We start from the raw sequence: 16,638 nt of genomic DNA, 5'->3' as shown, positions 1-16,638 counted from the left end.
TTGTCACTTTTTATTTTAATGTAAGCACCATGAGAGCAGGGAACTTTCCTGCCTTATATTTCCAGTGCCTGAAACTGTGCCTGGCACACAGTAATCACTCAATAAATCTTGCTAAATAAATGAATAACAACAAAAAATAGCCAGATTGTTTATATAGGCTGTAATCTCTAGATGATTTTTACATTAGGTTAAAAACTGCTATTGAGTATATGCTATAAGAAGATCTAAGAGAACCTCATACTTTATATTTCTTAAAAATTAGAATAATATTCCTCATATTTTCTAACCACATATTTGAAGGAAATAAACAATATCTCTATCTATGTAACCCACCTATTTCTTATGTATAGGAGACACTCTAACAATAAAATGACTTATTTTCCCATTGTTCCAAAGCTAATATGCTCTCATTATTTTATAAAAAGAGAAAGCTATATGCATTATTGTTTATTCACTTAATTGATTTTTCACATGCAGACACCACTATAGCACAGTTGAATATTTGCAGTACAATCATTATGCAATTTATATATCAAGATAGAGGTCATAATTTATTCAGTATTATCCTTGGTAATTATTATTGAGCACTTTAATTTTCGATACTTAAAGGCAAGTGTGTTCTCTGAATCCAACAAAGAAAAAATACTCCCTAATAGAGTAAATTAACATAATGGACTCTATGAATTGAGCTAATGACTTGTTTCTAAGTCTGCAACACAAAAACCAATGAAATATAACAGATTAGAAAATTACCACCTTCATCACTGCTGAGTGACAAAATCACAAGCACAATTCTGCAATTACTTACTTCCATCAGTAACTTGAATCCTTCTCTTTTCTTGATTTCTTCTACTAGGTACCTTTAAAAAAAAGTCAATATTTATAATTTGCATTTTAAAAATTCTATGAACATGACTGATATACAACAAAACTGTTATTTCTGATGCAGAGACAAGGCTTAGAAATACAAGACTTAGAAATAAGAAAGGATACAAATATAGATATAGGTATGGATTTAGATAGATACTTCTGAAGCTCGAGTAAAGATATGTTTTTTGATGAGATTATGTCTCTCTCACATGTTAGCATTAGACTTTAACCCCTTTGTAAAATCCACACAAAGTAGATTGGCTATATATCTCTGACCATATGGGCTTCACATTCTTATTCTAGATGGAGATTTGGCATAGGGACTTAACTTACTTAGCTGGCTTGGGAGGAATGAGTTTTTGGTGTATAGTCTTGCTTGTAAGTTTATTCCAGATCAAAGAAGCCCAGTGCCATCTTTTTCAAGGCCAAGACAGAGGGAAGGAGGATCGATTATTGGTATCATGTTAAAGAAAGTAGGTTGTAGCCATCGACAGAATGTCTATGAATTCGTCCTTAATGTCAGGGAAAAGAGAATCATCATGCTATATGCAAAGGACACAGATACGTGAGATATAGAATATGATCAAGATAAAACTAAAATTACATCAAGAATGTAAAATAAATTAACAGTGACACCTCTCCCTTGGGCTTGGTTACTGTCTATATAAAAAGAGAAGCCTTCTGAAATGATTGGTCTTAAAAACTAGTGATTTGATCAAGAGTCTGAAAAGTCTACAACACCTGACCTAATATTTCAAATTTGTGGGTCAAATATTAGAAAATGATCAAGGGTGCTGACAAAAATATATTTGCTAGGGTATTTATTTTTATTTTGTAATAGCAAAAAAAAAAAAATATATGAGGAAGAAAGGAAAGAAAAAAGGAAGGAAGGGAGGGAAGGAAGAAATATCACACCCAGCAATGAGGACTGGCTTTGAAAACTATGGTCCAGTCATATGGAATTATGGTACAACCATATGAAATTTAATCATGCCACTAAATTATGTATATTAGATTAATATTTAAGGAAAACAAAAAATGCTCTTCTTAGGCCTCAATTCTCTTACCTGTACAACTGAAATAACACAATCTGCTTTTCCAATCTCAAAAGTTTGTTATAAAAATTTTTTTAAATCATATATTAAAAAATTGGGACATATACAAACTGTGAAAATGGAGGTAGATATTATCATTACGTTCATTTGCTAAAGGCCATTCTAGAATGTTAATATGGAATATACCAGTTAATGAGATTCGGTTGTTTTTCCCCACACTTATTTGTATAGTCTTTCACAAAAGGTTAAATATTGGTGTTTAGATTATATCATCTTTGAATTATACAAAATATTATAAATATTCTATCATTATTAACTAGATAATATAGATCATTTATTGTGAGAAAGAGTTGTGACCAGAAACACACACACACACACACACACACACACACACACACACATACGTGCGCGCATGCTCACAAAGTTTGATATTCTGCATACTCCTTTCCCTGAGCATTTTTTTAGGAGATGTAGCTATGAAGTTATGAAACTTTAGCACACTGTCTAAGTCACAGAAAAAGCAATTCCAGTGGTTAATAAACATCAGAAAAGTTGTTTGCACAAAGACATGCAAACTAAACCATGTTGCCCACATGAAACTGGAAACAAATTTTAAGAGAGACAATACCGAGTGCCAGTGAAATTGTGACAGAAAGCTGCTACAAGTCTTTTAAAATTAATAACAGTCATATCTTCTGATGCAGCAAACCACTTTTGAGATGCTGATCTACCAGGAAAAAATCAACAATACTAAAGACATATATCTATATACACAATACATATGTGTATATACATGTATACATACATGTTATTATATCTAAATCTGTGTGCATGTGTATGTATACAAAATAAGTAGAAACAAGATTAATATCCAAAAATTGGCAAATGGTAAAATAAAATGTATTATAACAACACAATGTAATATGATGCAGCTATTAAAAAGAATGAATTATATCTACTAGGATTAAACCACAGAGATGCTTATGATACATTAGTAAGAGGTAAAACCAAAGTACTAAGAAAGGTGCATAATATGATTTCATTTTTTACAAAATTATAAAAAAGAAAGCAAAACTCATCCCTGTTCACGATTATATATGATCATAGAGTAAAGTACATAAGGATGCATAAGGAATTGCTAATGCTTATCTAAGGAAGAGAAAAACAGGAGGTAACAGGGGTGGCAGAGATTATTAACTCTCTTTTTATACTTCTTTGCAAAGTTTCAAAGATGCGGCTTCTTGTATAATTTTTGAAAAGAAACTTAATAAAACATAAAATGGAAATAAGTAGACATATATCATCTCCATCTACATGAGGAAAGCTTGCGGGCCATACTTTTTCTCACCTTCTCAGACAGAAACATATAGGCAGGCACTCTGTTAACTCAAAGCCAATGCCATGATTTCATCCTGAGACAGCCCTACACTAATCCTGGACAGCCTGAGGCTACGAAAATGCTTTGCATCTCCAGAAATCCTGGCAATGGCTACAGAGGATTCTAGTTGTGTAGCCAATCAACTCTGTGAGTAGGCAAATTCTTTAGCCATCCTGTGCCTGCCTCAGTTTCCTCATGCATGTAATGGAGATGTGAAACTAGACCGGTAAAATCCTTCCCTAACAGATTACGACTGTATAAAACTTACGCACACTACCTATAGTCTCAACTTAAAGTATTTCTGTCAAACTGGCTAAAGCTGCTCCTGGGAGAATGTCATCCTAAAACAGAGCTGAATCGTTTCAGTTAAAATTCTGCTTCTTACAAACCATGTGAACCTGCGGTTTGTGTCCTGACACAATGTCCCCACTGCAGTCATTCTCGGAGTCTGTAAAGCCCTGTATATCACTCCAACTGAGTTGAGGATAGAGGTGATTTGGGTGAGGAGTTGCTATTACAACAATAATAAAAGGCTTACGCCAGAGTTCCCAAGCCATGTTCCATGATATACCATGCCAATAGTTTTCCCATGTAAAAGGGTTACATTGCCAAATAAATTTGAGCAATGTTGGGCATATCAGTTAGATTGTTGTTATCTACAATCAGAAGTATACTTGGCTTAATACAAAAGGATGCTTACCGAGCTGGTCAGATAATTCTATCCTGTCATGAAGAACTAGGTGTTTTCTAACATTTCCTCCTGCCACATGCTCAGTGTTAGCTAATTCCCTCATGGCTCCCAGATGCTGGCCACAGCTCCATACATCACACCCTTACACATCTGTGTCCCAAGAAGAAAGAGGAGCTGGAGCACAAGCATTTTCTCTTCATTTCTCTATATTTAGGTAAGAATATTTCCCCAAGAAGCCTTCACAGAATTCTTCCTAAATCTTACTGACAGAAGCTGAGTCAGATACCCACTCTTAAATTAATTATTGGCAATGGGTATTAGTTTGTACCATTGTTCCCAGCTGGAACATTGCTATCTAAACAAAATCAAGGTTCTCTTGGCAAGGAAAAAGGAAGAGTGGTTGCTGGGTGAACAATTAACAGTTTCTGCATACTGGTTAAAACAAAGTTAAAATGTTTCTATATTACAAGCCCCCTCAGAGCCTTTATGGTGCTAATGAACAACTGAATCTCCAAGAGAGGAATAACAGAGTAGTTAGCATTTCCCAAGCATATTTGACTATGAAAACATTCTTTGGAAGAACATTTATTATGATCTTCTGGAAGTCTATTATCCCACAGAGTGTAGTTTCAAAAATGTTAATTTAGAAGTGCCTCTTCTATAAGGTACCTTATGCTCTTCTTAAATACATGCTTAAATGAAATAATTTTGAGGAGGGAGTCGACATAAGATGTGAGTCACTTCTGCCTACATTCATAGGGATGATTTATTCTTCACAACTTTTCTTTTCAATATATGGTAATGGCCTAAAGATAAAATACATTTTTAAAAAACTATTCTTGTCTGATGCCAGCCAGAAAAAAAAGATGTACATTGAGTTTTGGGATATAACGCAAGAACCGTAAGTCACTTCTACCAAAAGGCATCCAGGTAAACAGGTTCAAAAAGAAACGATAGTGTCATAAAACTCATCACTGTCCTTCCCACTAACCTTAGCAAAAAGAGAGGAGGAAAAAAAATACATTAGCAAGAGTTTTCACCAATCCTTCTGGACAAAAAACTCATTGTGTTAAGACTCTGGCTTTATTTTGAAACATGTATTAATGACAATCTTGCTCTAAAACACTTCCCCTTCCTTTGATTACAAATGTTCTTCCAACATTAGATGCCCACAGTTCTCCAATTAGTTAAATGAGTTTAAGTCACATTTTTGCATTTTACTTGCCCTTTCACAGGATCTTCCTTCCTTTCTGGACATAGCCTTTCGAGAGTCCCTTTCTCAATTCACCAGCCACTTAGTATCTTCCTGGAGCACTCTGGACCAAGTTTCTCTCCCAGTCTCTTCTCATTTGAAATTTCTTGTAATGCACGGAGCCTCGCATAACTCTTGAGAGTTTTTTTCCATCTGTTTTCTGTATGCTCTGCATATACTAAGACATTGCACGACTTGCGTGATTCATCACAGATACCTACATACTACATTCTCTGGCAACTGTGATTTTCTTAAAAAAATTACTAATATAAGAAAATGAAAACACTGGCCCTTCCATAGTCTCGTAGACTCTCTCCCTCTTGTCACCTAGAGAAATACACTAGCACAAAAGCACCATTGTGTCACTGCCCACCTTTTCCATACTGACAACAATAAATCCCTCAGTCTTCATGCAAGTCGGTGAAATAAATTCCATCGGTGAGATTACAGGGATTGTGTGTCAAGGGAATGGATAAATGATACACCGGAGACTTAACAAAGTACCAGAATGGGAGTTCGTGACTGTTTGTTGTTGTTGAAAAGACTTATACACATGACTCTTCTAGATTCGCTTTAAAAATTACCCCTGAGCAAATACTACTTTAACCTGAGTGCCATATCAAAGGCCTAGAAGGTGCCCTCGGCAACAGGGTGCCCTGGGTGTCGCGAAACATTTTCTACTTTCCTAGTCAGAAAGCAGAGATGCACCATCGCCTGCCTTGTGCTGGAGGTGGCAGTTTTAAACCTGATCCCTCTAAGTTTCAACTGGGCTTAAAAACTGCATGTAGCTTTGGGTTCCCAATGTTACTGGCTTTCAAACCCGAGGAAAAATAAAGTTTTAAGTCGTTAATAATTCTTGAGAGAAATGTACTCTCATCAACTGGAATGACAAGGGTGAAATGAAAATTAGGAAAGCCTTCAAGATTTTCCAGGTGGTACATTTTATCTTCTTGCTGGATTTCTGACAGTTCATAAAGTAGGAATCATTGTCCTGTTGAAAACGTTCTTGCTTTCCCATGGGAAGAAGGAGCAAGCTATCTGATCAGGGTGATAGAAATCCACTGGTACATCAAAATCTGGTCCTTAACTCATTTGCTGTTTGCCCTAAGAATACTCTCTGGTGGTCCTTGTGGCTGCAGCGTTTACCCAGAGATAACTCGCAGATTACAGTCCTAACCTTACCCCTAAAGTTTGCCATGAAATGTCTCACTTTTATTATTATTTTCACATCACTCTAGTATAGCAATAGTCTTTGGAAACAAATGACACCATTCTATTTATAGCATTCTGTTTTTAGTAGTGGTATTTCCACTTACAAAATATAGTAATTCTTGATCGCTAAAAATGTCAAGTCGCAGAACACGTAGCATTCCTACCCGTGATGTTAAATTAATGCTGGCAGCGAGCTGCACTTTTTTTTCCCCTAAACTGGAAAAGGGTTAAATCTTAAAGTCAAGGTACAAATTTCAAAACTAAGCTCTGTTTTGATTCAGGAACATGAAAACATTGTTTCTATGGAGTCAGAGCGATCCTGACTGCAATGGGGAAAAGAGTTTCACAGCTTTTCCATTATTTAAGAGACCTGACCTAGGGCCTAGGGAATGGAGATCTTAGCTACATTAGGCTGCTGCTAATAGATGTGTACCCCAAACAGCAACACAATCCTCACTGGCAGCTTTACTTTGCTAGTAAATTATCTACTGAAGGACGTTATACGTCCTGAAAACGAAACAGTGTTACTCGAAATTGCAGAAACTATGCCAGGCAGAGACTTTTGCCCATGAATGAGAATAATTTTTATTGGGTAAACTCTAAAGCAAATATTCTAGGGCCAGTGGGTGTGCTGGGAAATGGCATTTTAACTCTAACCAGTCAGTAGTTGGAACGGAGCATGCTGGGTCACATAATCAATGATGTTCTAGAGCCAGACCATACTGGCTAGTGATAGCCACTGTTAAATATTCAGGAATACTGCAAACCACAACTGTTGTCAGCTTGCAGTATTCCACAGTAGGAATGTACACCATGGAAATTGACAAATATTACAAATGGGGCTTTTTTCCCCCTCCTGAGAGCCAGTTTACCAGTACGCCGCTGCACATAGGCTCAAGCAAACAGAATAGCTTCCAGAATTGAGAAAATGTTTCATCTTTCCTAAAGAGCAGAACCAGAAATCAACCAGCCAATTTGAAAGGAAATAAAATCACGGAAAAAAAAGACTTTATGTTGCTAACTTAAAACAATTCTTAATCCTAGAAAAGCTTTCTCCAAGTTTGTAATTTCACATTCATTCCAAGTGACATGTGTAGAAGGACTCAGCTCTTGCTTGGTACTGCGGTGGGAGAACAGGATGACTTTTGCTCACCCTAGGAATACAGTGTTGGATATCTACAATGTGCAAAGTTAAAGGGGGAAAAAAACCTATTACGAGTAACAGCATGAAAGAGGAGTGATTATTTTTCAAATATTTAAATATAGGTCACAGAGTCTGCAGAGATGCTCACTGAAATGTTAATTACATTCAATTCAACTTGACAAATATTTACAAACAATAAGTATTGTTGAATTGAATTGAAATGTTAACATTTATCCTCCTGTGATATTTCTCTGCAAAACTTAGAAAATATCCTTTGACTATAAATTAAATTCCACCCTGAGATGAATGTTAATTTTATAATACATATGATGATTAAATATTTATATCTAGCCTCTTTCAAGACACCTGTTATTGAATTACTTAGCAGCTTAGATAAAATAATGTGGAGATTCTACCACACTTAAATAGTATGAGAAAATACAGAAAAGTGAACAGAGCTTTCTGACTTTTATTTTAATTTAATGATCAACCATGAATATTTGTGGTAGACGGTTTCATTTTTTTTACCACTAGGTAGTTATCGCCCTACTTCCGATAGAGGCGCTTTAATCCTATTTCTACTAAAGACACACTCCTCACCTACTTTCAGTACATAGTCTATAGGAGGAATTGACAGTCTCCTCAGTGCCAAGGAAGGTCATATGACTCAACGTAACTAATAAGAATGTCACATTTCCCTGACAACACACTGATTCAGAGATGGACACTTGCCTCATCCAAAAATAATTAAAACTTTCCTCAGGATTGTTGAGAGAGGAGCACTCTCTCCTTTTGACCTTGAACTTGAGCCTGGGAGGATATAGATCTAAAACTCCTGGCAGCTAACTTCTTACATAGGAATAAACCCAACACGAAGGAAGGCACACCTGACAGATGAAGAGACTGAGGCCTGGTGATATTGTTTAAGCCCCTAGAATAAACCATTCCAGAAGTCGTCACTACGCTAGCTTATAAGTAACATGAGATAATAAATTATCTTTTTTTGTTTGTCTGTATACAATACCTAGAGTTAAGGTTTCTGTTGCTTATCACCAAAAGAATCCTGATACAATATTTACAGATTTTTAAAACTACTTCTTAAGCTACAGTTACCAGAATTGCTGACTTCTTACAGTCTTCTGAAAGCACCAAAGCCATCCTTTTACCTGTCCTTATATCCAAGCCCTTTGTCATGTAACCTTGCAGTTCTTCCTGCAAAATGTCAGAGTTTACTTCCTGCCTCTTGACATTGAGCTTGGCCATGTGATTTGCATTGGCGATTGGAACACTAGTAGATATGATGCAATCAGGAGGTTAAACGGGGCTTGGCTTATTGGGCTTCTGTCAGCACCATCAAGAGAACATGTTCTGGCAAGCCTGCTGGTCCAAGGAAGATGTGAGACAGGTGGAGAAGAGATCCAGACCTTCCCCCTCTACCCCACAGCCACCGTCATATGAGATAAAGCCACTCCAAACTTGCAGACCTCTTAGGAAAAAATTGTTGTTTTAAGATACTGGGTTTTCAGACAGTCTGCGGTGCATCACTGTTGCACAGAATGTTGCACAGAGTACCCACACGACTCCCAGTATAGAAAGAAGAAATTGTTTTAAATCTCTAAGGACATACTTCAGGTTTTTGCAAGCGAAATGTAAACAGAGAGTGAAAGAGAGATTATCTAAACCAGAGATCACAAACTCTGATGCCTACAGTCGCCAAGCATATAAAAAAATAATAACTAAAACTCATAGAGCATGTAGTATATGCCAGGCACTGTTCTCAGTGTTTATAAATATCAGTTCGTTTAATCCTCATAACAATTTTTGAGTTAGATGCTGCTGTTATCTCCATCTTACTGGGATGAAACTGAGGTACAGAAAGGTTAGGAAACTTGCCCAAGTAACAGTTTGTACATGGTAGAGCTAGGTTTGTGTCCTGGTTGCTCGCACTTCTATGCTGTAGTAAAATACACCAGACAAAAAACAGGAGGGAGTGGAGAGGACTCTAATTCTCCGGAGAGTCGCACATCATGTTCAGTGGTTTGTCACCATGTGGGAATGAGAGCATTCTGATCTTTCAGTAGATGCCAAAAATCTAGATTTTTGACAAATCTCTCTGTTCTAAATATTTTAAATGTTTGATTTTTTTTTTTTTTAACACCATGAAGGTTAACCCTATAAAGTCCAGGCCCAGCAAATCACATTTAAAACCAAGTTTGGTCATGAAACCAAATTCGATCATGGCCTGCCCATCTGCACCCACTGACCCAGGCTTAGCAGCAGAGTCCTGTTCAAGTGGCAAACATCCAGCACCTATATCTCAAGAGCTTTTCTAAGGTCTTTGAAAATGGTTTCAAAAGTTTCGTCTCTAATGTTACAACACAGCAAGCAACCAAGGCGCTCCCACATCACTTTTACCTTTTTGCCTTTATATCAGCCCTGCATTCTCGAGACCTGCTTTTCAGGTCCTTGAAGTCACCGTGATCTCTCTCACATCCGGAGGTTTGGGCTGTGTGTCCCCTCCGCTTGGCTCACTCTTCTCTCCTTTCTTCATTGAGGGTCACTTCTCCCCAGGAAGCCTCTGCTGATGCTCCTCGAGAATATACCAGGGGACCCTCCTGAGTGGTCTGGAGCACCATATACCTCCCCTTACCAAAAAGTAGGTTCCCTTATATTTTGTCTGCTTCGGCGCCTGAATGTGTCTCTTACTAAGCTAGGATCCTGGGGGGCGGGGCTAAGACTGCTGTGTTCACAGTTCCTCACATACAGTAGGCAATGAAAAAGTGATTATCAGATGAAAGAAGGAATGCACTGATGAAAGAACATCAGTGCAGCCCTTGTAAATATTGCTTTCATTGGGTCTATTACAGATAGACAGACATGGACACACACACACACACACGTACCTAGATAAAGCAAGAGCACGATTAACTCTTTCTTCAAGGCCTACTGTGCCCAGGGCCTTCCAAGTCATCCAGAACTTGAATGCGTCTGGTCTCCTGCTACACTGGATCGACTTATCTCCTGTGTCATAGCTGACATCATAGAATTTATCCTGCTGGAAGAGGTAAGATGCCTTGGCAGAGTAGCATTTCTTAAGAAGATCCTTTTGGATAAAAGAAAAAGAAGAAGAAGAAAGAAAGATTGTAAGACTGTCAATTTTTAAAATATATTTGATTTAGAAATCAAATACCCATAAATATAACCTGTGTGATATTCTACTATTTTGTGCCAAAGATGTTTGATCTTATTCTATGACTGCCATACATCAGGAGCAATAGGTATGTAGTAAGTTGGGGACACAGATTACCTACTGTATTTCCAAAAAATTCTCAGAGTTGAGAATGCTAAGTCCATCCTCAACAAGTGTATTGATGAGTAATAAGAAACTTTGAGACAACTATGTCACCATCTGTATGACATCAAGGTGGGCCAATTTCTTAAAATGAAAAAAAATAATGTATGTATAACTCACTCAAGGCTCCATAATGGGGGGGAAAACCTCTAACATATTATACATACTTTATACAATTTCATAGGCAAAAAACTAGGCTTTTAAAACCTTTTCTTTTCAACTCATAACTATATCGGAAAGGGCAGGAGTGACAATAACCCAGAGATAAAACACCTGAGGAAAGATCTATGGAAGAGTTAAAAAAGTGCCAACAAGTTTTAACCACCACAAAATATCAGCTACAATTCCAAAAAGTTTTTTGAGTTTGTCTCACATTAGTTTTATTTGCAACTAAATTCAATTTGCATTTACTGACTGGTTACTTCTCACCAAGCATTGAACAATAATTCACCAGTTTATTATCATTCTAGAGTCTTTACTTTGACTTCAAATGATTAGAGTTTAAGCCCTGTTGACCTCAAGGTCATTTGATATCTGCAAAATCCTGGATTTTCTAACTTGTTCTTCATAGCCCCCATAATTCCCCAAGCATCTTCATTCCCAGAGAATACCTATTAGAACCATTTGACCCTCACCCAGCAAAACTAAACTACTCAATGCTCCTTAACCACTAGATCATGTCCCATTTGTATCTTTGCTCACACCATTTGCTTGACTCTGTCTCTAATTTAATATAATAATTGACACATTCAAAAGAATACATCCAGCATATTTATAAGTTCTAAAGTTTACTAACACCAAATAGTTTTCCCTCTTTAACTAGATCTGCCCTTCTTTTGGCTTCATCTCAAGTTCTGCTTTCCCTCCAATTTCTTTATGTGCTCATCTCATTCAACTCACTTCCTCCTTTTACATTTGGCTGCATTCGTTGGCTTTACTCCTTCCTGCGCTGCCTGTCCTGAATGAGCAGTCTGCATGGATTCTCTCCTAGTGTGGCCAAGCACATTCTTGGGGGCAGGAATCATTTTTTATCTAGGTCCATATCCATAGAGCTTAACAATGTATTGGGTGCAGAGGAACCTAACTAAGCAATGAGGGTAATGATAACACTCCCCACATTCCACACTTTTCTCACATTCCCCTGACATGTAGTATGATCAGAATAAACACAGATATATAGACATCTCATTTGGTGCATCTTCCAAACCTCAACAATGCTGTATAGGAAGCTACGGAGAAACTCCAAGGAGTCATAGAGGTCCTAGAAAATGATCCCTCTGAACAGAGAACTTACTGAATGTATTCGTTTGACTGATCAACTTGTACTTAAAGAATTTTAAAAATCTCAAGGTATCACATTTCAAATAAAAGCATGTATTTGCTGTCTTAATAGCAATATTGTCTTGTGTGAACACTAAGCTGGATATAATGTATATAATGTATTCTATTACCATAAAGCATGATTTTATACAATGTAAAAAATATATATAATGGCTATAACCAAGAACTCCAAAATCTCAATTATTCAGTATCCAAAATAAACTGAGTGTAATATAATAATTAAAGAAATACTAGTAAGCCTTCAGTCTGGCTCTGGTGGATGTTATTAGCAGACATTGGGGAAGAGTAGATTGCTCTAACTTGAACATTAAGGTAGAAAGAGCACCTTACTCTTTAAGCTACTTTCACTCTATCAGCAATCTCTCAACTCCAATCACAGCTGCCACCACTGCCTCTCCCAACCCTCAAATGTCAGGAAATTTGGTTATTGTTTCCATAGCAACCACAGCCTGACCATACATCATAACATTAAAAGGCCACTGCATATATTTTAAGGACAAAGCATGCACATACACACTTGTATCGCATCATGATTATAAATTTACTTTTGTCAACCATGAAAGATTCCAAAAAATTCCCAAAGCAGATGAACTTTGGACATGTCTTGGGGAGGTTTCAGTGACTTATTCTAGTGGTTGAAAGGGAGAAGAAGCCCATTCATTATCAGAAGACAAACTGCATGATCATAGGCAAACAGAGAAGAGGAAAGCCAAGAAAACACAGCAGAGTGAGTGACTGTCCTGCGGCAGTGACACTGTTAATTTCATTGCACTGAAAAATCCTCCTGCCTTGGGAAGGTTTCGTAAAGAACAAGTGGAGGCTTGGGATTTACTTCATTGAAAACAAATGAAAACTTTCCCCCCAAAAGGTTTTGCTTTGCATTTTAGTTTATGTTCTTGTATTAAAATGAACGAAATGTCTTTAGTTTGAGATACACACTAAGGGAAGATGCTCAGATCTCCAGAGACGACAACATTTTGGAATAAGTATAGTAAAAGTTTACATTCTTCATGTTTTTAACTGTAAAATACGTAATTAGTTATTATTGCACTATCAAAGAGAAAGGCCATGTTTATATTGCTCATCTTTATACACATAATCCTCGCAGGAAAATAAATACTAGTTATGTGAATTCCAGAGACAAGTATTCAATGAGAATACTAATTGCTTTATATTGTGATATCATCTCAAACAATTCTCAGGAATTAGTACACAATGTATGAGCATTCTCAAAGTGGCAAGTGAGAGAAATGCAATCGAAATAGCTTGAGCAAAAAAGGGGTTTTTTATAGGCTCATATTTTTAAAAATCCAGACATATATAATATTCAGGCACGGTTGGATCCAGGATTAAACTTGGAATCTGTCTTTTTCTTCTCGTTCTAGTTTCTTCTACATTGGCCTCATTCCCAAAGCAGAAAGCTGGTAAGAAGACTTGGAACTGGGGCTTGAAGTGGGGCCTGTGAGCACAGAGGGAAGCTCCATTTGGAGAGAGATGGGAAAGAGAGAAGAGACAGCCTCTGCCAGTGATGCTACCCAAGCAGTGAGACACTGTCAGCCTCCATCTGAACCTTCTGCTGCTCAAAACTAGCAGGAAGCCAACTGGCAAGGGAGCCTGGGAAATGTGGTTTGCAGGAGTCAGGCCCCTTTCAGAACAAGGCAGAAGAAGGCTGAAGAATAAATTATGCAGTAAAGAATAAACTGGCAAATGACACGCACACTGCATAAGTACAGAAACAACCACTTTTTTCACCGTTTGTGTTCATGACAGCTAACCTAGCACATAATCACAATGGCCGGAACCAACATTTATAAAGTTCTTACTAGGTGCTAAGCACTGTATATGTACAAGCTCATTTAAATCTCATGTTCTATTATTTTTTCAATGTCCATGCACATGTGAAGAGACTGCAACACAGCAAGGTTTGGTTAATTACCTAAGATCATGTCCCTAGTAAGCAGTTTCATACCAAGGCTGCTTGGATTCAGGGCCTCAACTCTTTACCCTCTACTCTCTACAGCGAGTACTTAAATATATGTGGAAGACAGTGCTCCATAAACGTTTATTAAGAGTTTTTAAAGAGGTCGGTGAAAAAGAAAGTGGCAGTAGAGAACTCAATGAATCAGAGGTCAAAACAACTAACATCCTGTCAGATCCTTACTTTTTTCCTGTGACTACGACTTCTGGTTTTACTACTGGTAATATCTTGTCTATGAGACATTTTGAGATTTTTCTAAGTACTTGTGACTCTGGTAATAGTTAAGGATATCACTAAAAACACATAATGAATCAGTAGGTTGTATGTTTTCCTTGTCAAGATCAGTCATCTTTGATTTCCACATGCCAGAACAGACTCTGCAGTCTCTTTCCCAGGAGTCGATGACCAACCACATGGGTCTATTTTAAGTCTTCACTCCTTGTAATCACGTGTTCAGCTAAGCAAACAAAAGCTACCAAGAACTCTTCCCGTTTGGTTCTTCCCATATTGTCCCATATCACCATTATTTAGGCAAGAAATTGCTTACACTAAATGCCTCAGAAAATGGGTATATTAGTCATCTTTGTATCAATTCATTCCAAAATTATGTATTGAGGACCCATTTAATAACGAGCACTATGATGCTAGGAGTTTGGGCATAAGACCCCACTGGAAGTACTAAGCATCTAGGCTAACATTTGTTGACTGAATGTGCAAAACTAAATTTAGGCTGTGAATAGCAGAAAAGCTGGGTTGTAATCTAGAATGTAAAAGTGAATTAAAAAAATAAAAATGAATTTTTAAAATGATTATACCTTCTGACACTGGCTTTATTTATTTATTGAGTGAACATTTTGAGAGACTTAATATATGCCAAAAGCTGTGCTAGGCACTGGTGCTGTAATGGAAATAAGTTGCTATCCTTAAGGAGTTTAAGATGAAGATAGGGACAGAAAAATAGGCAATTACAGTAGAGTATTAGAATAGGGAAAGAACAAGGTCTAAGGAGCATGAAGAAGGGTCATCTTTTACTAACTTAGAGATGTTAGATAGGGCTCTTCGGAAAAAGAAATGTGACACCTGAGAGAGCCTCTGGTCTTGTGGGGGGGTGGAAATGGGGGAAGAAGCTTAGGAAAAGAGAAGATGAAATTAATTCAGTATGACTGGGGCTTAATTAATGAGGTAGGGCATACTAGGAAGGCTGTAAAGGTAAAGAATAGCCAAGTCGTCAAGGATCTTAAATGCCATGGTAAAAATGATTGCTCATGGAATTTTCATATTACGACTTAAACTTCATTAGTGTTCTGGCAGAATAAAGTGCGAATCAGCAGATGTGGATTCCGCTTTTGATTTAGTCACTTGGTGTCAGAGCTCAAAGCAAATGACTTAACATCGTGGGCTTCATTTTTCTCATTGACCTAATGAAGATACTTGCTCTACCCACCATACAGGAATACTGTGAAAATCTGGTGAAATAATGTTAACTGGTAACATTTCTCAGTCTTTGGCCAAAATCTTCCCCATCACCTTTTCTCTCCTACATATTCTTGTACCTCTGACTCCTCCAGCTGTCACCACCCATTCTTCCTTAGATTTACTTCTCTCCCTAGGAAAACTGCAGAATAGGATGCCAGCTCTAGACTTCCTCACTGTTTATGAAATGAGCATATTACACCCCTCACACATCTCCCCTTTTTAATGGAATGTATCTGCCAGTAAGTTTATAGTAGAACATGTTAATAAAATAAAAGTATATTAAAGCTATTACAAAAAATCTTAGAGCAATAGAAAGCATTATCCATGGTCTTCATCCTCCAAGTGGAGTTAAGCCTGACTTTGTTTGAGCTATGAGACCTGATGGCCTTCTTAGATGTGGGTCTTTATAAGTCTCAGCACAGTTGGCACGGAAGACACAAAAAACAGAGTATAAAATGAGAGTGGGCAAAGGCATGTACTATGTGGACTGAGGGCAAAGGAGCCATCGAATGACCAGGTGTAATCGGTCTGATTATTTTCAGTTTCCTTATGCAGAAAGGGGAACGTGGATATGTTGAGTGACTGTTGAGTCGTTGGCTGGGTGGAAGGAATAGAGTAAGCAAATGACAGAAATGTCAGTGTTATCAGACTGAGACATGGAAAAAGTCAGTGTATTAGGCTGAGCCATCAATAGCCAAGAAAGAAAGAGAAAGAAAGAGAGAGAGAGACAGGAAAGAAAGAAAAGAAAAGAAAAGAAAAGAAAAGAAAAGAAAAGAAAAGAAAAGAAAAGAAAAGAAAAGAAAAGAAAAGAAAAGAAAAGAAAAGAAAAGAAAAGAAAAGAAAAGAAAAGAAAAGAAAAGAAAAGAAAAGAAAAGAAAAGAAAAGAAAA

The 16,638-nt window shown here is 37.2% G+C and overlaps 1 protein-coding gene across 5 annotated transcripts in view; it reads right to left on the bottom strand.

The window, feature by feature from the left end:
* GADL1 (glutamate decarboxylase like 1) overlaps positions 1-16,638 on the bottom strand; it is a 166,355-nt gene that overhangs the window by 57,567 nt on the left and 92,150 nt on the right. For all 5 annotated transcript variants that reach the window (XM_039843478.1, XM_039843476.1, XM_039843479.1 and 2 more), the window contains 2 exons: positions 10,506-10,705; positions 809-860 (listed from right to left, as the gene is read on the bottom strand). In XM_039843478.1, coding sequence (XP_039699412.1) covers positions 809-860; positions 10,506-10,705 — 252 coding nt within the window. The remainder of the gene's footprint in view (positions 1-808; positions 861-10,505; positions 10,706-16,638) is intronic.

Source organism: Pteropus medius, unplaced genomic scaffold (genome assembly GCF_902729225.1).
Source record: "Pteropus medius unplaced genomic scaffold, Ma_sr-lr_union100, whole genome shotgun sequence".
NCBI lineage: Eukaryota > Metazoa > Chordata > Mammalia > Chiroptera > Pteropodidae > Pteropus > Pteropus medius.
The sequence above is the reverse complement of the archived record's forward strand: the minus strand, read 5'-3'. Positions and strand labels throughout refer to the sequence as shown.